At 34.9% G+C, this 19,487-nt stretch overlaps 3 protein-coding genes, 1 non-coding gene and 2 pseudogenes across 11 annotated transcripts; 5 read left to right on the top strand and 1 right to left on the bottom strand.

Moving 5' to 3' along the window:
• The first annotated feature begins 2,095 nt into the window (after window positions 1–2,095).
• Window positions 2,096–8,815, top strand: LOC111313860 (acyl-CoA hydrolase 2-like). 6 transcript variants are annotated; one of them, XR_016332838.1, is made up of 19 exons: window positions 2,096–2,263; window positions 2,443–2,535; window positions 2,728–2,795; window positions 3,110–3,191; window positions 3,384–3,430; window positions 3,566–3,691; window positions 4,486–4,563; window positions 4,848–4,935; window positions 5,669–5,781; window positions 6,492–6,554; window positions 6,642–6,697; window positions 6,948–6,995; window positions 7,082–7,186; window positions 7,344–7,400; window positions 7,523–7,611; window positions 7,724–7,825; window positions 8,227–8,275; window positions 8,372–8,440; window positions 8,521–8,815. XR_016332838.1 is itself a non-coding variant. In XM_089753088.1 (18 exons), the coding sequence occupies exons 1-18, from the start codon at window positions 2,125–2,127 to the stop codon at window positions 8,596–8,598; spliced, it is 1,461 nt and encodes a 486-aa protein (XP_089609214.1). In that variant the 5' UTR covers window positions 2,105–2,124; the 3' UTR covers window positions 8,599–8,815. The 6 variants fall into 6 exon arrangements, 3 of the variants coding, with proteins under 3 accessions (XP_089609214.1, XP_089609215.1, XP_022770423.2); XR_016332836.1 differs by lacking the exon at window positions 7,523–7,611 and adding an exon at window positions 7,931–7,995 and having other exon boundaries at window positions 2,104–2,263; window positions 8,521–8,559; XM_089753088.1 differs by lacking the exon at window positions 7,523–7,611 and having other exon boundaries at window positions 2,105–2,263.
• Window positions 8,617–10,628, top strand: LOC111313021 (F-box/kelch-repeat protein SKIP4 pseudogene; annotated as a pseudogene). Its single transcript, XR_016332362.1, has 3 exons — window positions 8,617–8,667; window positions 9,285–9,673; window positions 9,938–10,628. The product of XR_016332362.1 is annotated as an F-box/kelch-repeat protein SKIP4 pseudogene (transcript).
• Window positions 10,629–10,632: 4 nt separating this feature from the next.
• On the bottom strand, window positions 10,633–11,635 carry LOC111313861 (uncharacterized). Its single transcript, XM_022914690.2, has 2 exons — window positions 11,260–11,635; window positions 10,633–11,176 (listed from the first exon to the last, which is right to left on the bottom strand). The coding sequence occupies exons 1-2, from the start codon at window positions 11,513–11,515 to the stop codon at window positions 10,953–10,955; spliced, it is 480 nt and encodes a 159-aa protein (XP_022770425.1). The 5' UTR covers window positions 11,516–11,635; the 3' UTR covers window positions 10,633–10,952.
• A 154-nt stretch (window positions 11,636–11,789) lies between these two features.
• On the top strand, window positions 11,790–16,270 carry LOC111313019 (serine/threonine-protein kinase 12-like). Its single transcript, XM_089753090.1, has 12 exons — window positions 11,790–12,268; window positions 12,353–12,589; window positions 12,688–12,762; window positions 13,207–13,287; window positions 13,439–13,533; window positions 13,753–13,873; window positions 13,955–14,034; window positions 14,261–14,323; window positions 14,473–14,585; window positions 14,668–14,753; window positions 14,953–15,071; window positions 15,936–16,270. Exons 1-12 carry the CDS (start codon window positions 12,233–12,235, stop codon window positions 16,072–16,074), a joined length of 1,245 nt encoding a protein of 414 aa, XP_089609216.1. The 5' UTR covers window positions 11,790–12,232; the 3' UTR covers window positions 16,075–16,270.
• Window positions 16,271–16,739: 469 nt separating this feature from the next.
• TRNAV-CAC (transfer RNA valine (anticodon CAC)) lies at window positions 16,740–16,813 on the top strand. Its single transcript has one exon. It is a non-coding gene; the product is annotated as a tRNA-Val (tRNA).
• Window positions 16,814–17,143: 330 nt separating this feature from the next.
• LOC111313855 (riboflavin biosynthesis protein PYRD, chloroplastic-like) lies at window positions 17,144–19,268 on the top strand (annotated as a pseudogene). Its single transcript, XR_016332863.1, has 3 exons — window positions 17,144–17,680; window positions 18,029–18,327; window positions 18,533–19,268. The product of XR_016332863.1 is annotated as a riboflavin biosynthesis protein PYRD, chloroplastic-like (transcript).
• The last annotated feature ends 219 nt before the right edge of the window (window positions 19,269–19,487 follow it).

Here is a 19,487-nt window from a genome sequence, read left to right as displayed (position 1 = left end):
TTTTTATTATATTTATAACCTACCTTAATGTTGTCTTGATGATATGCTCTGCATCATTGATATATCCTGTATGTATATGTTTTTTTGTTTTAGAAAACCAGCAAGAGAGTCCACTTTGTGAGGAGCCTAATTAGGGAGGTTGCTGGTTTTGCTCCTTATGAGAAGAGGATTACTGAACTTCTCAAGGTTGGAAAAGATAAGCGTGCTTTGAAGGTGGCAAAGAGAAAGCTAGGCACTCACAAGAGGGCCAAGAAGAAGCGTGAGGAGATGTCCAATGTTCTCCGCAAGATGAGGTACATAGTGAGATGATGAAATGAGTAATTATGATCGTTATTTTATGATTTTACGTGCTGATGCATTTCTTGTCTATTACAGGTCAGCTGGAGGCGGGGAGATGAAGAAGTGAGTCGCGCCATGGTTTGTGTTTCATAAACAGTTTTAACGTTTAGACGTGTTGAAGTTTCTTTTGCCTTGTTTTGAGAGTTTTTACTTGCTTAGGGCTCAAAATTTTGTAGTATTGCCTTCAAATCCTTTAGTATTGATATCTTGGAATCGATTTTTATCTGCAATCATTTCAATTAAAACTTAAAAAAGTATGAGAAAGACTTGAAAATAATTTTTTTCTCCGTGGAATCTGCATATTTGGGGATCTAAAGATATTATGAATTTTTTGGCATCACATGCAATCTGCTGGGATGAATCCTTGAATGGAACTTGAAATGATTCAAGATTACTCTTGAATGTGATTGCCTTAAAATGCAAAGGATTGCTGAGCAGAGGCAGGGCATCTTCTTCTATCTTACCCTAGATTGAGTATGTTGATGGTAACGAATTAAATTTCAATTACTGACATTTCTATTTACGAGTAGTTATCAGTTGGCTTTCCGAATGTCTTTTTTTTTTTTTTTTCTTTTTTCTTTTTCATCTTGGGTGTTATGATTATTGTAGTGAAAAAAGTTTTGAATGTGAGACGACAACAAAAGATGGGGGTGAAAAAAAAAAAAAAATTATAAACCGATTTGAATTTGTAGTATTTAATTCGAATTGAATTTTTTTATTTGGATCAAATTTGAATATTAAATATATACATTAAATTTAAATCGAATTTCAAATGAAATATAAAAATTTTAAAAAAAATTTAAAATAAATTAAATCAAATTATATATTTTTATTAGTTTTTATATTTTTAAAATTTTTATAAAATAAAAATAATCATTATATATATAAATATATTAAAATATATTAAAAATTTTATTAAAATAATATATAAATAACAAAATAAGTAAATTTTAAAAATTAATAAATCGAATTGAATTATAAAATTTAATTTGAATCGGTTTTAAAAAAATGTTTAAATTTGATCCAAATTTTAAAATGTTATAATATTATATATTATTTAAAAAAGCTAAATCGAATTTAATTTGATTCTAACAGTGATCGTTGAAGCATGTCTTGCCCTCGACAAAAGCCTCACTTCTAATTAAATTTGATAGATGCTCGACGCCAGTTGTGGATAGCTATTTGTTTTCCAATTCTGTAATAATTGTTGTGCCAGTTGCCCAATATAATGTGACTGTCGGCAACATGATCACGGTCAAACCATTATTGAATCTCCTTTAACGCATGAAAATTATGTTTTGAGCTTCCTTCTTTCCAAGCAATTTGATTTCGTCATTAAAGAATGTGATTTCTTAAATAAATGTTAAACATTTTTAAAATGTTTCTCTTTAACTCAGGTTTAAAATGTGTCACCTAAAAGCTTGGATTTTGATAAGATTGGGTTTGGGCGAATCTTTGTCTATGATTAAATATTCAAAAAATTAGATCATTATTTTTAATTTCCATAATAAAAGTTTAAGTTCTGATAATTTAAAATACCAAAAAAAAAAAAAAAAACATTGACAAACTTAAAATAAATTAAAAGTATTTGCAAAAAGTCACCCTACCAATAATAATAATCATTTTTTTTATTATTATGTTGAGACAAAATTGAGCTAAGCGAATTATTTTGAGATAAATTTTACCGCCATACGCCAAACAAATCCTCAAAGTCACGTGGGCTCTTATTATTTATTTGCTTTGACTTTTGTAGTGAACATTGTCAAACTAACCAGCTTCAAATTGATGCATTTAACACCGGAAACACTTGATCCCCACCATTTCTCTATATTGTTATACTCTCTCTCTACTCTCATCCCTGTTCTCGTCCACAATTTTCGCTTACCGTTGTTCCACTTCAGCTTTACCATGAACACCGAAGCAGGTGAATGGTTTTTTTTTTTTTTTTTGGCTCTATCCGATAATTTCCGGTATTCCTCTGATTGGTCAACGAGAAACGGCAAGAAATATTTTTTCTCGGGAAGATTTAATCTCCCGCTTAATCATGCGCTTAGTTTCTCCAAATTGTGTGAAACCTTTTTTGTTTTCTTTGAATTTTTGCAGTGGTAGAATTTTTAGGCAACGTTACGTTGCTGCAGAGATTACCGAGTTCTTTGTTCAAGAGAATAGCTGAAGTCGTAAAGTTTAAGCACTATGGTAATTTTTCAAATTCTGATCCGAATTCAGTTAAATGAAATGTATATTTTCCGTTTGATTTGTGCCTACTTTTCTTTCGTTTGGTTTAACATGCAACCAAACAGAATCTTTGATCAGTTTAAATTAAACTAATATGAAAAATACTAAAATCGATTCATTTACTGGATTTGCTTGAAATAATTTGCTTTGCAGAGAAAGGAGGTTATGTCGTTCGTGAAGGTGAAGTTGGAGATGGAATATATTTCGTATGGGAAGGAGAGGTCTGTTTTTGCTATTTTGCGTACATTATAACTTCTTTTGCTCCTTTTAGGCTCCGTTTGCTTGTTAATTTTGCTACATATTTTTTGCTTTCTCAAAAATTATCAAATGTAGATGTAGACAAAATAAAATAAAAAAAAATTGATTGGCGATGACGAAATAACTAAAATGTAATACACAATTGATCATAATTGTTTCATAAAAAGGTAAAATTTTGTATTAAAATGACTGATATTTGTTTTTAGAAGCCAAAGTGAAAACCAAACAGAGTACTCTTTCTTTTAAAATTTGCTGAGTTCAATTTTATGGTTTATAGGCTGAAGTCTGTGGATCAGTCCATGCTGAGGAAGAAAACCGACTTGAGTATCAGTTGAAACGATATGATTACTTTGGCCATGGTTAGAAGCTTGTCTTTCTTTCCCTTATGTGATATTTTTGCAACTTATTAGCGTTGGCCTGTTTTAGTATGTAGAATTTTGTGTGTGTATGCTTGTCTGTGATTAATCTTATATGAATAAAGATGATTTCAAATCAACTAATTACGGAGAAATTCATCCTCAAATAGAATATAAATGAGTTTACTTTGGCAGTTACTTCCACATCTGTTCACGTGGCAGATATAATCGCATTAACTAAGGTAGCTACATATTTCTTACTTCTTCCTTGCATAACTTTTCTTGGCTATTACATCAAATCAAGTGCTCAAACATTTGAAAATGCACTTTGTGGGAAAATTAATGATAACTATTTATTGTAATACCTGTAACTACAGTTGATCTGCCTGGTGCTACCTCACGAACACTGCAGTTTACTTCAGTCAAAATCTATCTGGAGTGCAGATAAGACGCTTGAGACCTCTGCACTTGTGGAAAGTATATTGCATTTGGAGCCAATAGAAGTATGTTTCTTTTGTTCTTATTTTCTTTTCTTTTTGGCTCAAAGCGTTACATTTATGCTTACCTTAGAGCATCATCTATAAACTTGAGATTTTTTTCATGCTACTGAGTAGATATTTAGTATAAAATTTTGTTTTTTCTTTTCATTTTACTAATTGTCATAAATACCCAAATGTGACTGAGTTAAAAATCCTGATTACTTGTATGCACTGTTTGATATGTTCAGATTATATTGTCAAATTTGAAAAGTATTCACCCTTCAACTGCACTGTGCATGTAAATGAGATAAGAGCTTTGGTATTTTCAAATAATGTCTCATTTAACATGTTAATAAATAAATAAATGATAAGCTTTCTTTGAAAGAGAAATAGCTGAATAATCATAACTGTAGGAAAGGAACTCTCTCAGCTTGCATAGTTTTTGAGGCTCAACCTATGAACTCATGATCCCAGGCTCCCAGCTGTTTGTTGGCAACAAATATTTCTCCCTTTTTCATCTATCCTGCATCCTAATCTTCATGTAACCTTTGCAGTTACGTGCCTTTCCTTTTAATCAACCACCAACATAAGCTAAAAGAATTATGTTGCATGTATAGTTTCCTTCATCTAAAGTGAGTGAAAAGTATTGCCATATGGAATAGTGAGAAGTTTTAGAGGTCATGTTTTTCTTGGTATACTTTTAATCATGCCAGTTTTCTTTCCTTAGTGAACCATGCTAAATAGTGTTGGAAAACACTTGGCCTAACTAGATTCTTCCAATAATCTCTATACTAAGACTTTGTTTGTGTTTGTTGAAGTTGAACGTTTTCCAAGGAATTACTTTGCCAGATGCACCGAAATTTGGGAAGGTCTTTGGAGGACAGTTGGTTGGACAGGCATGTTTAAGCTTCTTTCTGTCCTTCATTCTGCTTGTCTAGCTGTGTTCCCTCTGGTTTAACTTTATGATAACATGTTTTAGACAAGGTATTTCATTCATACCAAGGTAGTACGTTTTCTGCGCAGAATCTTTGAGAGAGAGAAAAAAAAAAGAACTTAAAGAAACTTGGCTCGTGTCTTGATATGTCAATATTAAGTGGTTTAATTAACTTGATGGACTTAGTAATTGTTGTCCTATTTGCTTGAGCTAACTGTTTCCTTTTCTTTTTTGTTATTTATTCAGGCATTGGCTGCAGCATCGAAAACTGTTGATTCTCTTAAAATTGTCCATGGTTTGCATTCTTATTTTCTTATGGTTGGGGATTTTAATAGTAAGTGCCTTGTCCGTGAGCATTAGTCAATAAATAGATTCATCATATGATTTTGGATTTAGAAATGTCCTACTGACGATATATTTGCATTGTAACTCAATTTGGCATGACTTACTATAAATGACTCATTATCCCACATTTCAAACTTCATAACTGGTAACAATTTGAAAAATGTCCAAGCTAATAGTTTCATTCTTCATTCTCTCTTATCTTCCTGTCATTTGGAAGGGTATCCTAGCCTCTGGTACTTTTTAAATTGAAGTTATATGCTGTGAGTAAACAGTGCAGAGGATATGACATGACTTATCACCTTAGAGAAATGAATATTAGGTGCCAAATTGTGTAAGTAGATAGAAAATTTATAAAATCGTTACTTCATTTGTCAAAAAAAGGTTGCACAAAGCTGCAGAATCAATTTTGTTCACCTTAGCGTCAAAAAAATTATCAGTTCTACCCTGTTGTGTAACAATTTGTCTTAGAAATAATGGTTGGGTGAAAGGCATTGAGCATGCTATTCTAGCTTGTGTTTGTGTTTAATTTGTAAGTAAGTTTATGAGTAAATTATTTAAATATCCTTCCTATCAAGAAAAATCAGCAGCGTGAATTAATCATGACTTTTACTCAATTGTTTATTGAACTTTGCATGCTAAATTATTGATTCATACTGTTATTGAAATTAGCTATTCAAGTGAAAAAGTTTTTGATATCTTGATATTTGTCCATGCTTTTGCAGTACCAATAATATATCAAGTTAGTCGTCTACGTGATGGTAGAAACTTTGCTACCCGTAGAGTAGATGCAATACAAAAAGGAAACATCATATTCACATTACTAGCTTCTTTTCAGGTATGCATTAACATATTCATATGTATATTCAAAGGTTGCCATCTACTTTCTTATTTCTTCAGTTGATGACTCATTTAGTATATAGTCTGAGCTTGAATGCTGACAACTAGGGTGTGATTGTTACACTATATATCTGTGAAGAACTATTATGATCTACTTTTTCACTTCTTAGAATAGTTAGGTTCTTTTATACTATCTGCAGATTGACGTTGGTAGGAAGAAAAATAGTATACATGGTGGCTTTAATGAACATTAAATATAAGAATATCTGCTTAGCATCATTTACTCTGTTATTTTATGAAGCTCCCAATAATGGCAGAATTTTTGGATTTGGGGATGATAAACTCGAAAAAAGCTTGTTGGCTATTATAATACATCAAAGCATAAGAAAATTGAGTTGAATTTACTCTTTCTAACTTGTTAATAAACCAATTATTTTATCTATAGAAAATATGTAAAGAAGATATATACATTTTTGGTGGAGCTAGGTGTTTGCTAATGATGATTTTTTCAACAATATTTTATCCATCACCCATGTTCTCTGTTTATTATACTTTGTGATACTGGTTTATTGGTGCAATAATATGTGAGACTCTCATTGTTTTTCCTAACTTCCTGATCTTTTATAATATATGCTCAAGTGATAGCCACTGAAAGAATAATCATAGCATCTCAGGTTACTACTAATTTTGTGTGAGTTGATTTTACAGAAAGAAGAAGAAGGGTTTGATCATCAAGAAGCAACGATGCCATCTGTTCCAGCTCCAGATGTGGTAACTTATATATTCTTAAGTTCACATTTCCAGTCATTTGCTGTGGTGGATAATTGAATAACAGTATTACTCTTTGGCCTATTGCAGCTTCTGTCATTGGATGAGCTACGAGAATTACGTCTCACTGATCCCTGTCTTCCTATGTAACAATTTTAATACTCCCATAATTTATTTATATATGTAATTTTTCATGGTTTTCAATGGTGTAATATGACTTTAATACATCTTATCTCATTTTTGTCTCTGTTTACTAGGTTACTTATTTGTTTTGTTATAAAGGGACAATTCTTTCTTTCTTTTTTTTTTTTTTTTCATTCTCTGGCAGCATCCTTTATATTTTATATCTATATCTTCAGGAACTCATATAAGTCGTTCAACAAAAATTTGTTTCAGTTATTTGAACCCCTCCCCAAGGAAAAAAAAAAAGCAAAAACCTATCAGGTGTCCTATATGTGTCTTTAGTTAGTGTGCTTATTTTTAGTTTTGCTATGTTATGTTGTGTCGGGACTCATAATCTGTTGTTTCAGGAGTTACCGGAAAAAGGTTGCCACAACAAAATTTGTTCCTTGGCCCATAGAGATAAGGTTTTGTGCACCTAACACTAACACAAACCAGACTAAATCTGACCCAAGGTTAGCCATTTTTTGTGGTGTTGCATAATCTTAGCTTTTCCAATTCACTTGGAAAATATCAATATTATATTTTAATATTCATTTACCTATTTAGATTCCATTTTATCAATTTTCAGTTAGGTGCTATCTTATTTTAGAATGATGATTTGGTTTGCAGTTTGAGGTATTGGTTTAGAGCCAAAGGAAAACTTTCTGATGATCATGCTTTGCATAGGTTAGTGATCCCTTAAATGCTAGTACTTTATTTTGTCTATATATTTTCATAACTACTTTTTCTCTACTCATCACTTGTCTAAATTATCAATCTTTTTCTGCATATACTGTTACTTGATTCAGTTTGTTCTGTCTAGCAACAGTGGGTGCTTATGTGCACACACATCCACTCTGGTTTCCCATATTACCAGAATTGTTAGCACATGGCAACGGTATGGGACTAGTAACTTCAGGAAGCATATACAATCATACATAGATCATGGTGTAGTCAGGCTTTCTTATCTTTTATAGATTTTATGTGCTATTATGTGATTGTTTTTGCAGATGTGTAGTGGCTTTTGCTTCAGATCTGATATTCAGCTCTGTCAGTTTAAATCCACACCGCAGAAAGGGTTTTAAGTCAGCTTCCCTTAGCCTGGACCACTCGTAAGCATCTACTGATCTGGATCATACCAACTGTATTCATTTGGGGTGTGGGTCATATATCCTCCAAATCTATTAAAATTCGTTTTCTCTTGCTTACTTTCATAGTTAGAAAATTTTCATATTGGGCAAACTCCTCCCCCCGCCCAACCAAAATACACCCTGCATGCATGGTATGTTGCTGCGACCTTTCATTATTTTTTAAAATACTTATGTTTGACACATTCAATATGGCTTTCTGACCCTCCAAATTTAAGGAAAAACTTTTAAAAAATTGAGCATACCTATGTCAGGCACATATCAAAAGAATAAAAAGAGTTTCAACATATCTTTATGTTTCCCCGTACACGTAAAAGACTTTACTGTCCATTATATCACATTACTGTTTTATTCTTCTTTCACAGAATGTGGTTCCACCGGCAAGTTAGGGCTGATGACTGGTTATTATTTGTGGTAGGTGTCGTATGATGTTTGTTCTCATGTATGTTTACATTTTGTTTTTCACCTTTATAACGAAAGAAAATTGCCAATGAAACCAATGTCATGCAGATTGTAAGCCCTACAGCCTGCATCACCCGTGGCTTTGTTTCCGGCCAAATGTTCAACAGAAAGGGAGAGGTATATAGTTTACTTCATCTCCGGGCATTAGTGAGCATTTCTTTTCCTCCTTTCCTAACCATTCTTTTGTTGATCTGCAGCTTGTTGTATCATTAACTCAAGAAGCACTGCTTAGGATGGTTAGGTCCCCTAACCCCCCAGCTGTATCAAAGCTTTGAGCTTCTGTATATTATTTTATGCATAAAGACCCATGCGGGAAGAATCCTGGTGTATCTTTTTGCGTTAAGGTTCTGAGGTTCCTAGCATAGATTCAATCCTCATTAATATTAATCTTATTTATTAAACAAAGAATCCAAAGGCAATATAGTGTGAGGGCATGGATTTGGTACAAAGTTTCACAATTACAACCCTTTCGTGACTATTGCCATTATCTCTCTTCCGTCTCGCTGTTTTTCATGGTTGAACTTGAATAACATTTTACTTCTGTTGGAAATTCTAGAATTCACATTTGATCTTTATCATATTAGTGGAGCCCAGGGATTTTTGTAGACATAAAAGCAAATTTTACTAGTAGTAATTACATTATATAGATATGAAGAAAATTGCAGCTTGAGATACTAAAAAATATTGCAAGAGTTGAATTTGAGTCTCAGATTTGTTTGTAGTTACATAAATTAATTTGATTAAGTTTCAGATTCAATTTTTTTTCCTCAAGGAAAAGGAAACGCAATCAATAAAAAGCTCACTTCAAGTTCAAGGGCAAAAATGAAAGAAAATGAAAATTTCCGTTACCAGCAAGAGAATCAAATTAGAAATTGATGATTGGATATTGGGAAAAGCTTATATTAGTGCATTCACTAAAAACCTCTATTTGGGCTGACATGTAGGCCCAAAGGAAACTTAGGTTGCCTTGGCTAGAGTCCCTCGAGATTATCATACTGTCCTGAACTGTGTTTCGAGGAGATGGAGGGACTTGGTGCACAGCAAAGAGTGGCATGCTTATCGTATAAAGCATAATTTAGATGAAACTTGGATCTATGCTTTGTGTAGAGACAGGTTTGATCGGGCTTCTTGTTATGTATTGGATCCCAATTCTTCAAGAAGGTCTTGGAAGCGGATGCAGGAGTTTCCATCTCGCAGCTTGCAGAGAAAAGGAATAGGTTTTGAAGTGTTGGGGAATAAACTTTACTTGATGGGTGGCTGCCGATGGTCTGAAGATGCTAGTGACGAGGCCTACTGTTATGATGCTTCGTACAACACTTGGACTGAAGCTAAACTTTTAACAACTGCAAGGTAATAAACTTTCTTCTGTTCTTCTCCAGCAAGTTATTCCTAAAGGTTGCATTGGTAGATTAAACACTTCAACTCCCTTTCTCTTATCTTCACTGGACAAATGAATGAATTAACAAATAGTTTACCCTCCATTTATTGTATGGAATTGCTAGATGATATCAAGGCGTTGTAGTTTCTTCATTTTTGCTTGCCTGCTAAATAATGCTTTGCCTTATGTCTCTTTTTGATAATTTTAAAGTGATCTTGGGGTATTTGTGTGCTCAGGTGCTACTTCGCTTGTGAAGTTCTTGATCAGAAAATCAATGCAATTGGTGGTTTGGGTTTAAACCCAAGTGTTCCACAATCTTGGGACACTTATGATCCTTGCACAAACAATTGGAATTCTTACTCAGATCCAAACATTATTCCTGAAATTGAAGATTCCTTTGTGTTGGATGGGAAGATCCATATTCGCTGTGGCAGATCTGCTATAACTTCTCATGTTTTTGCGGTAGTTTATGAACCATCTAGTGGGACTTGGCAGCATGCAGATGCTGACATGGTGTCAGGCTGGCAGGGTCCTGCAGTTGTTGTAGATGGGATTCTTTATGTGTTGGATGAGAGTTCTGGAACAAGGTTAATGATGTGGCCGAAGGATGACCATAGGGAGGCTTTCACCCCTACTTACAAGACCACCCTGCAAGCTTGTTGCCGTTGGAAAGAGCATTTATGTGATAGGGAAGGGGCGTAACATTGTAACAACTGCTATGCTAGTAGTGATTGTTTTAATAGCAGCTTTGAAATTCAGAAAGATTCATTCCAAATTGATGATTGCCTTCAATAGCTGCAAACTGTCATGTATTTGCAGAACAATCATGGCATCATAGTTACAATCTTGCAGGATATCAACTTGAATAATTTCCAGCAAGATTAGCATTAATTGTTTGTTTAAAAAAACAGTGTATCACTTCAAAAACGAGTGAGTACCAAAGGATAGAAACCTTAAGCAAAAGCCAATCTTAAAAATAATTTACATTCCAAACAGCTCTACATTTTAAGAAGACAAACAAAATTTTGATACAATTGAGAAGCAAAACTACTACAAGCACAAAAGAATTTGCATCTCATTACAGCAGTGATGCACACTTTGTGATATTATCAACTGAGGCATTTTGGCGCGCACACATTGAAATCAATATCTTCAAGCGATCACACCTACAAGGGGCAAAAAACTCCCAAATCCCGTAGGCCTCTTCTTCCAAAATCTAGATGCAATTGGAACCACCATTTCCACATTTTGTCAATTATGAAAATCAACCTTCATTGGGTCAACCAATTTTCTCTTTTTAAAAGCAGGACATATGATGCCATTGCAAGAGTCTAGCTTCTCAATCCTGGAAATACACTCTTTCATCCTCTTCACAACAGCTGGCATCGCTGAAATGTTATTTGAAATTTGTTCTTTAATTATCCGTATCTTCTCTACCGTCCTTCGCCCTTCATCTAATCCCATCTCTACTGAATCTATAAAAACCAAATCGTGGTCAATTATCAAGAAAAATTAATCAAACCCAATTTCACAAACCCTAGAAAGTTTAAGGGCCTACTTGCATTATGTTCTGCGGATGGTCCAGGCTCTGACCCATGGATGCCGGGCAAATTGGGTCTCTGAGGAGAGAGAATTGAATCGAGAGTGATCTTAAGCTGGTCTGGAATAGTGGCTCTGCATTCTAGAATCTTCTCCGCCATTTTCTTCACATCCGATTCCAGCTCCTCCAAGTCCTCTTCGGATCCGGGTTCCGATTCAGCTGGTCGATTGCCAATTCGGGTCTCTAGGGTTTTGAGTATGTTGTTTAGGGCCATGGATTAAATGAGAAGATTAGAGTTAGCTTGAGGAGGGCTTTTTTCTTATTTGGGGACGTTGGGGATTTGAAAAAGTCGAGCGTCAATCTTGTCTGTGTGAGATTTTCTTCGGGTTTTGCCCTTTACGGGTTTTGATTTTGAGAATCACTCCGAAATGAGCCCACTTGGGTGTAAGACGACGTCGTCTAAACCTGGTCCATTAGACGAATAATTTGTAACAAGTTAACGGCGTCGTTTTAAAGATTCATCTCGTCATTCGAATCGCCCGCCAGAATAAAAAACAGTTGAGAGAACGTTTCATTTGCTGTTTGGCTGGCCAGTAAACGGATGGAAAATTGCCAAAAACCAAAATCAAGACAGGAGAAAAAAGGAAAATCGAAGTCACTCTTTTTTGGTTTTTTCTCAGTAACCAAACAGAAAAATTCACCTAATTTCTTCTTCCAAACCCAGCGTTGAAACCGCTCCATGTGAAGCTCAACTTCCAGGCGAAGCAAACGAGGCAGTAATCTTTCTCAGTCAAAATCCGAGAAAAAAAAAAGACAAAAAAGAAAATTAAATTTGATGACTCCGAAGAATACGATGAGGAAAACTTTGTACTTTCCCACTATATTCACTGTCACTGCTTCTATTTTAAGCCTTTTTCATTAAAGCTTTATTATTTTTTACTCTTTCGATCCTTTCAAGTTTCAACTCCGCGTTATTGGTTTTGCAATCGCAATGGAAGATATCAGGCCATCTGATCCTTGTTCAATGGTAAATTTAATTTCTTTAAAAAGATTATAACCCAAGCTGAACTCTTTTTATTTATCAAATTAGAAGGATTCTGTTTTGGAACAGAGGATGGTGCCTCAGAAAGTGGATTCAGGGGGTCCTTATAGACTGCTTCAATGTTCAAGTAAAGGCGATAAAGCCGGTGTCATACAAGAATTAGAGAAAGGAGTGGAGCCTAATGTGGCCGACTATGATAAGAGAACGGCTCTTCATTTAGCAGCTTGTGAAGGTTGGACTGAAGTTGTTGTTTTGCTTCTTGAGAAAGGAGCTGACGTGGACTCTTTAGATCGTTGGGGTCGAACTGTAAGTTTAATTCATGTTCTTTTTCTTGCATGAATATTCTTTTTTTTCTTTTGGGTTAGATTGTCAGAAAATGGATTTGATGTGGGTATTTTTTGTAGCCATTGTCTGATGCGCGTAGCTTTGGTCATCATGAAATTTGCAAGATACTTAAAGCTCGAGGGGGAACTGATCCGGTATCTTATTATTTCTGTTTAAGATTACATTTTAGTTCTCAATTTCTCATAATGCCAATTTCTGCATCTATGAAAATGTCTTCCTTTTCTTTTTTGGACGAATTTTGCATGAAAGCAAGACCATCATTCCATTTTGTTCTTGGGAATCTTATAAAGCTCAGTTCCAACATTATCTCACTCGTTACTGGTATATCTAGTTCTCAAGGTGACAGCAGGCAATCATAAAATACATTTATTCATATACATCTCACTTCTTGTATGACACCGAGTGTCCTTACTATAATTTGAGACTTCTGTTAGTGTTCAAACATCATATGCCAATGCAAAATGATCTGTGTGTGTGTGTGTTTTTTTTTTTTTTGTGGGGGGGGGGGGGGGGGGGAGGCAGTTGCTTGTCATGTTGCATCCCATTTGGAATTTCAATTATCATTTTCCTTGAGATAGGTTGGAGATGATTCTCAAACTTCAGGCTATGAAATTGATCACAAGGAGGTGAACATGCATGAAGCAACCCTTATTGGAGAGGTAAGTTCCATGCATCCTTTTTAATTTTTGGAGCGCATATTTAAAAGTGAGAGCACCTTATATGATTTCCCCACCTTGCTTTTTTCCTGTTTTAGCCATTGCCTTAGGGTTTAGGGTTTTTCACCCATACTTAAGTTATTTAGTATACCAGGGAGCATATGGTGAAGTCTATTTGGTAAAGTGGCGTGGCACTGAAGTTGCAGCCAAGACAATTCGTTCCTCCATTGCATCAAATCCTAAAGCAAAGTAAGTTTCATGTGCTATGATTTATAACATTCATTCTCTCTCTATTCTAAGCACTCCTTACAGTACTTTTTTTTAGTCAGACTTTATCTGTTCGTTTTTACAAGTTTGAAAGGAATTGGCTTTGTGAGAAAGGTTGCAGATCAGTAAAGCTTGAATTATGTGGTAATTCTAGGTTGACATTAATAGTGACTTTGCCTCTTTACTTCGACTATTTAACAGAAATACCTTTATGAAGGAACTGGCTTTGTGGCAAAGGTTGCGCCACCCTAATATAGTGCAGTTCCTTGGTGTTCTAAAGAGCAGTGATCGATTGATCTTCCTCACTGAGTACCTTCGGAATGTGAGTCTTGCTCCATTCTATTATGATCAACTTTTGTAAGATTTTCTTGTTCTTATTTTCATATAAATTGTGTTGAGCCAGGGTAGTTTGTATGATATATTGAAAAAGAAAGGAAGACTTGATCCACAAACAGCCATTACCTATGCTCTAGATATTGCAAGGTACATTTTACTGCCACTTTTCTGTTTATAAGAGTACCATTTGTAGAAAAACTTCAGTTGGGCAAGAGTTGACATGAATTTTCAGGAAAGGACAAGAGTTTGGACTGTGAATGGTAATACTAGGAAATTATTGATAAACTACACTGGTTTTGGATTATGTTATCTTATAGAGTTGGGGCATTGTTATTGAATCCAGCAATGAGCTGATATCTTTCAAACCTTGCAGAGGCATGAATTATCTCCATCAGCATAAACCAAATGCTATAATACACCGAGATTTGACACCAAGGTATTAGAAACTAGTTCTTCTTGCTGATGCCCAAGTTAAATCTTTGTCACTCATAAATTCTGTGAACCAACTTGGAGGACATGCTTGCCCAGCTAAGCAGCAGTTGTAATGGGCCAAATTCTGATGCCTTCATTCTGTTGGACCCGCAGGAATGTTTTACAAGATGAAGCGGGCCGCCTTAAGGTTACTGATTTTGGTTTGAGCAAAATTGCACAGGAAAAGGATTCATATGGATACAAAATGACTGGGGGAACTGGTTCATGTAAAAATCCCTTCCTTCTGAAAATTAAATATCAGTAACAAATTATGAATGTTGACTCAGATGCTCTTTTGAGATTTTCCAGATCGTTATATGGCACCTGAGGTTTACCGTCGAGAATCCTATGGGAAGAGCATTGATGTCTTCTCGTTTGCTTTAATAGTGCACGAGGTAACTTGAGTTGGAAATATGATTGTTTATAAATTTAATTTTTCGTATATTTTTGGTACAATATGGGATCCTAGGCTGATCTTCATGAAAAAAGTTCTACCAAAATGCATTATCTTTTATAATTTCTTAATGATAGTTTTCATGGCAGATCAAGCATGTCTGTTTAAATATCATCTTGTTGCTTTAAATTTCCTTACAGATGTTCCAAGGAGGGCCATCACAAAGGGGGGAAAGAGCTGAACAAGTTGCAGACAAAAGGGCATACGAGGATTCAAGGCCACCTCTCTCTTCATACATATACCCTGAACCAATCAAAACGTGAGTTCTCTTGTTTAACTTTCCTGATTTGCCACTTCAGGTTGTTGATAACGGTCAAAATTAAATGTTACTTCATATGATCAAGTGTAATTGAGAATCTAAGAAAAAATTTCATCAAGCATTTCCATAGAACTCAACCGTGTGGAAAAAAGAATGTGGAGCAACCCACAACTTGGGGTAGTTAAGATATAACACAAGGCATCCCTTCCTTGGTTAACATGGTTAGAAACTAGCACTTGTAAACTGGCATGTGACGGTTTGGTGCCATAAGAAATTGCAGGAATTGTAGAATTATGTTTGGAGGTTTATCCTTGACAATACCTTCCCCCTATCCACTTCTGTCAGATTGTTTGCTTTTCAGCAAACCTGTATGGGGTCCTGTCCCAATATTTGACTTATGGCCATTAGCCATTTCAAAACAAAGAAAGTGATAGCCAATGGCCATCCAAATTCTCACAAAGAGCCGCGGGAAGAAAAAAAAAAATGATGACACAGCTAGTGATGCATTTGGAGTGGTGTTGCTGCCCATAAATGGAGGCGGCTTAGTGAGAAAGATCTAAATGCACCAAAGAGAGAAAAAGAGTAAGAGCTCCACTGATACAGCAAGAGACAAATAGAAATACTAAACATTTGAGTGTTTTTCTTTGGAAAATTTACTGGGGCACTTTGATCCCATAAAATCATAATACTCTATCCAATCCAAGAGAAATTTAAAGGTATATTTCCAAAGAAGTAATTTTTATTTCAATTGTTGTGAATCTTAAATTTAATTTTTTTTTTTTTCATAATGAATATTCTATAGATTTTGTCATGTTGTTTTGCATGATGAATCTAAATCTAATGGTTTTCGTTGTCCTAATGCAGTCTTCTCAGAGAATGCTGGCACAAGAATCCAGATTGTCGACCAACATTTGAAGAGATAATATTAAAGCTAGAGGTAATCCAAGAGAGTATTCAAAGTGAGAAAGCAATGAAAGCCTGCTGTCTCTGTGTTGTCTTATGAAACTATATTTATATATCTCATCATAAGCAGAGTATATTATCCATTTGCCATGTACGCTTTTTACTACAAACTCAATGTATGTTTCTCTTTTCAACTGTGTTCTTTCATTAATTAGAATCTGTATTAATTTTCTTCACACCAAAAACAATGTTAACTAAAGTCAAAAAGCATTGCTCGTGACCAAGCGGGCATGATTTGCGAGTGAACCAAGTACTATATTTCTGAAAATGATTTTTTTTTTATTTGACAATAGATTTTTGGACTTTGTTCAGCATTGTTATTTTTCTAAATCAATTTAAATAGATTTATTTACGTCAGGTATAATATGAAAATGATCTCTAAATAAAAAGAAAAATTAAAATCATTGTATATTCACAAAATAATCAATAAAAATTATGTTATGTTAGCATTTTAATTTATCATATCTCTAATAAATAGTGAATTTGGAACATATGAATAGGAAAGTAAGATTTTACGAATTTATCATATCTCTATAGATTCATCTTCACCATCTAATATATATATATATATATGCTAAATCAAATTAAAAGTATAAAATCTAATAACATAAAAATAGTTGCTTCATTCTTCGAAGGGTCCAAAATTAATTTAGTTTCATCTATTAAATAAGAAAAAATAGGATCGTGCAGTCAACTTCAAATGTTGTCTAGGTGGTGTAGTTGGTTATCACGCTAGTCTCACACACTAGAGGTCCCCGGTTCGAACCCGGCCTCAGACATATTATTCATCTTTATATTCTAGTTAATCAACGATTAAGGTTTGCCTTATAAAGATTAAGGCTTCTTTTTCTTTTTCTTTTTTTTTGTATTAAATTTCCAGACAATCCAAGGCTCCAAGCTTATGCCCTCATCCTCGCTTAGACAAAATCTTCAAGCCAATCTCTGTTCCTTTTGCCGCTCTAGTTTCAGTTTCACTTCACTCTCTTTGTCTGTTCGTTTATAAACCCACGTATGGTCAAGCATATTTAACAGTTATCTTTTCTCTTTAACTTCCTTTTTTTTTTGGGTAAAAATAATTAGTGCAGATGGTTGTTTTTCTGAATTGGGTTTTGTGGATTGGGAATACAAATGAATTCCGGAAGAGAGGAAGAGTAAAACGAGATTGAAGATTGAACTTTTGGTGTTTTTATCTTGGAGTTAGCTAGATAAAAAAAAAAGTGAAACTTTTATCGATTGAATTAGTGGGAAAAATTATGCAAATTCAATTACTTTCCTTTCCACACTGCACTCTAACTGTACCCAACCTCACACCTTCTCCCCACATTTTTACTTCCTTTTCATCAAGACACCAGCTTGCCGAACTTGTGGGAAATCAACATTTCCCATCTCGGTCTTTTAATTCATTCAAAAGGGTATCCAAATTTCAAACTAGTTTGAGAAAATATGGTGGTTTGGCTAGGTTCAGTTGTGGAGTGGTGGAAGATGAGAGTGTTGATGATGGATTTTATATAAGGAGGTGTGTGGAGCTGGCAAGAAGGGCAATTGGGTGCACAAGTCCTAATCCTATGGTGGGGTGCGTTATTGTGAAAGATGGCAAGATTGTTGGTGAAGGGTTTAATCCTAAAGCTGGCCAGCCTCATGCTGAGGTAACCCCTATTCTCTCTCTATCCATTTATATGCACTTGTAATAAATTGTATGACTTCTGAGAGTAACGAAGGAACTGCCAAACTGGAATGGTAAGAGAAATGAATTTAGATCAAAATCACTGTGTTAAGTTTGGTCTCCGGAGTGAAAGAGTCTACACTTCTTTTATCATTTTTTTAAATATGCAAGGAAGAACTTGTTTAATACTGATTGAGGATTATTAGCTCTAAGTTTCTTTGATCTATGTCCAGTTGGTAACTTCATTTTATGCTTTCTGTTTAGAATTTGACCATTCTTTCTTGCTTTTAGGAGTGTATATTAGACTGAGTTCACAAAATTGGATTTGCAGGTTTTTTCTTTGAGAGATGCTGGGGATTTAGCCGAGAATGCGACTGCTTATGTGAGCTTGGAACCATGTAATCACTATGGAAGAACTCCACCATGTACGGAAGCAATGATGAAAGCCAAAGTGAAAAGGGTGGTGGTTGGTATGATATATCCTAACCCAATTGTAGCTTCAAAGGGGGTGGATAGACTGAGAGATGCAGGAATCAATGTTACTGTGGGTGTTGAAGAAGAGTTATGCAAGAGGCTCAATGAAGCCTTTATCCATCAAATGTTGACTGGGAAGCCTTTTGTGACACTAAGGTAAATTTCCTTCACCTTAGATTATAAACATGAATCAAACTGGATATTCCATTTTGCTGCCTAAGTGTTTTGTTTAGTATGTGTGTATGCACACAATCACACACATGTTGCTCCACGTATTCCTTAGAGTTGAACTGCCAATTTTGGAGTTCTACCTTGATTTAGTACTGAGTATTGTAACCAAAGGCCTTTGCATGATATCCAGATACTCCCTCTCTGTCAATGGCCGCCTTTTAGACCAGCTTGGTGATGGAGTAACAGAGGCTGGTGGATACTACTCAAAATTATTGCTGGAATATGATGCAATAATACTTTCAGGATCTTTAACTGAGAAGTTTTCAAGTCCTACATCACAGGAGCCTGGTGCCAATCAGCCTCTTAAGATTGTAATAGCAAGTAATCCTGGTCAACTTCCTGTTCTCACTAAAGAAGCTCTAAGGTGATAATATTTTCAGACAAAGAGATAGCCACAGAAGCAGATTTGGCTCAAAAAGGAATTGAGGCAGTGAATTTGGATTGAATAAATTTGAATTAAATTCTGGAATACTGTAAGAGCCAGGGGTAATGTAGTGTTTTGTTGGATATGAGTGGCAGCTTTGGTGATCTTGAAGAACTTGTTAGAGAAGCTGTTGAGCAAAATGTGTTGCAAAAGATAGTTCTGGAAGTGTTGCCATTTTGGGATGAATCAAATGGTGGAGAGTCACTTGTGGCATTGAATAGTTTGGTTAAAAGACTTGAAGTGAAGAACTTACAATCCAAAGTCTCAAATCAAGGCATTGTGCTTGAGGAATATCTTCAACATAGGTGATTACAACAATGCAACAACTTCTTATTGGCACTTGGCTTTGTTGGTTCATCAAAGCCATGGGATTTCCTTCAATAATGGGCTTCATAAAGAAATATAATCGGCAATGTTGGTGTTAACTCTTCTATTCCACGTCACAGCATTTTATCCTCCCCATTTGTTGATATATTATGGGGAATATTGAAGAAGCATTCTTCCGAACCAAAAAGTGAGAAGAAAAGTGAATGAAATCAACTTACAACAATAATTGAAATCAATCTCCGTATTTCATCTGCTGATAGGACGAAAGGGGTTTAAATGCTTGGCCAGTGCTTCATTGTATGAGTTACAAGTGAAAGAAAACTCTGGCCTTTTC

The sequence above is a fragment of the Durio zibethinus genome, chromosome 23 (assembly GCF_047325235.1).
Source record: "Durio zibethinus cultivar Kanyao isolate XHJ-2024 chromosome 23, ASM4732523v1, whole genome shotgun sequence".
NCBI lineage: Eukaryota > Viridiplantae > Streptophyta > Magnoliopsida > Malvales > Malvaceae > Durio > Durio zibethinus.
The sequence above is the reverse complement of the archived record's forward strand: the minus strand, read 5'-3'. Positions and strand labels throughout refer to the sequence as shown.

What these genes read in the sequence shown, in the direction of transcription:
- LOC111313860 (XM_089753088.1), top strand. Translation starts at nt 2,125, where the DNA reads ATGCATTTAACACCGGAAACACTTGATCCCCACCATTTCTCTATATTG. An exon ending in CTGTTCCAGCTCCAGATGTG is followed by an intron (nt 6,555 to 6,641) that starts GTAACTTATATA and finishes GGCCTATTGCAG; the next exon opens with CTTCTGTCATTGGATGAGCT. An exon ending in CAGACTAAATCTGACCCAAG is followed by an intron (nt 7,187 to 7,343) that starts GTTAGCCATTTT and finishes TTTGGTTTGCAG; the next exon opens with TTTGAGGTATTGGTTTAGAG.
- LOC111313861 (XM_022914690.2), bottom strand. Translation starts at nt 11,515, where the DNA reads ATGGCCCTAAACAACATACTCAAAACCCTAGAGACCCGAATTGGCAAT. An exon ending in ATCCGCAGAACATAATGCAA is followed by an intron (nt 11,177 to 11,259) that starts GTAGGCCCTTAA and finishes TGGTTTTTATAG; the next exon opens with ATTCAGTAGAGATGGGATTA.
- LOC111313019 (XM_089753090.1), top strand. Translation starts at nt 12,233, where the DNA reads ATGGAAGATATCAGGCCATCTGATCCTTGTTCAATG. An exon ending in TTGCTTTAATAGTGCACGAG is followed by an intron (nt 14,754 to 14,952) that starts GTAACTTGAGTT and finishes ATTTCCTTACAG; the next exon opens with ATGTTCCAAGGAGGGCCATC. An exon ending in TACCCTGAACCAATCAAAAC is followed by an intron (nt 15,072 to 15,935) that starts GTGAGTTCTCTT and finishes GTCCTAATGCAG; the next exon opens with TCTTCTCAGAGAATGCTGGC.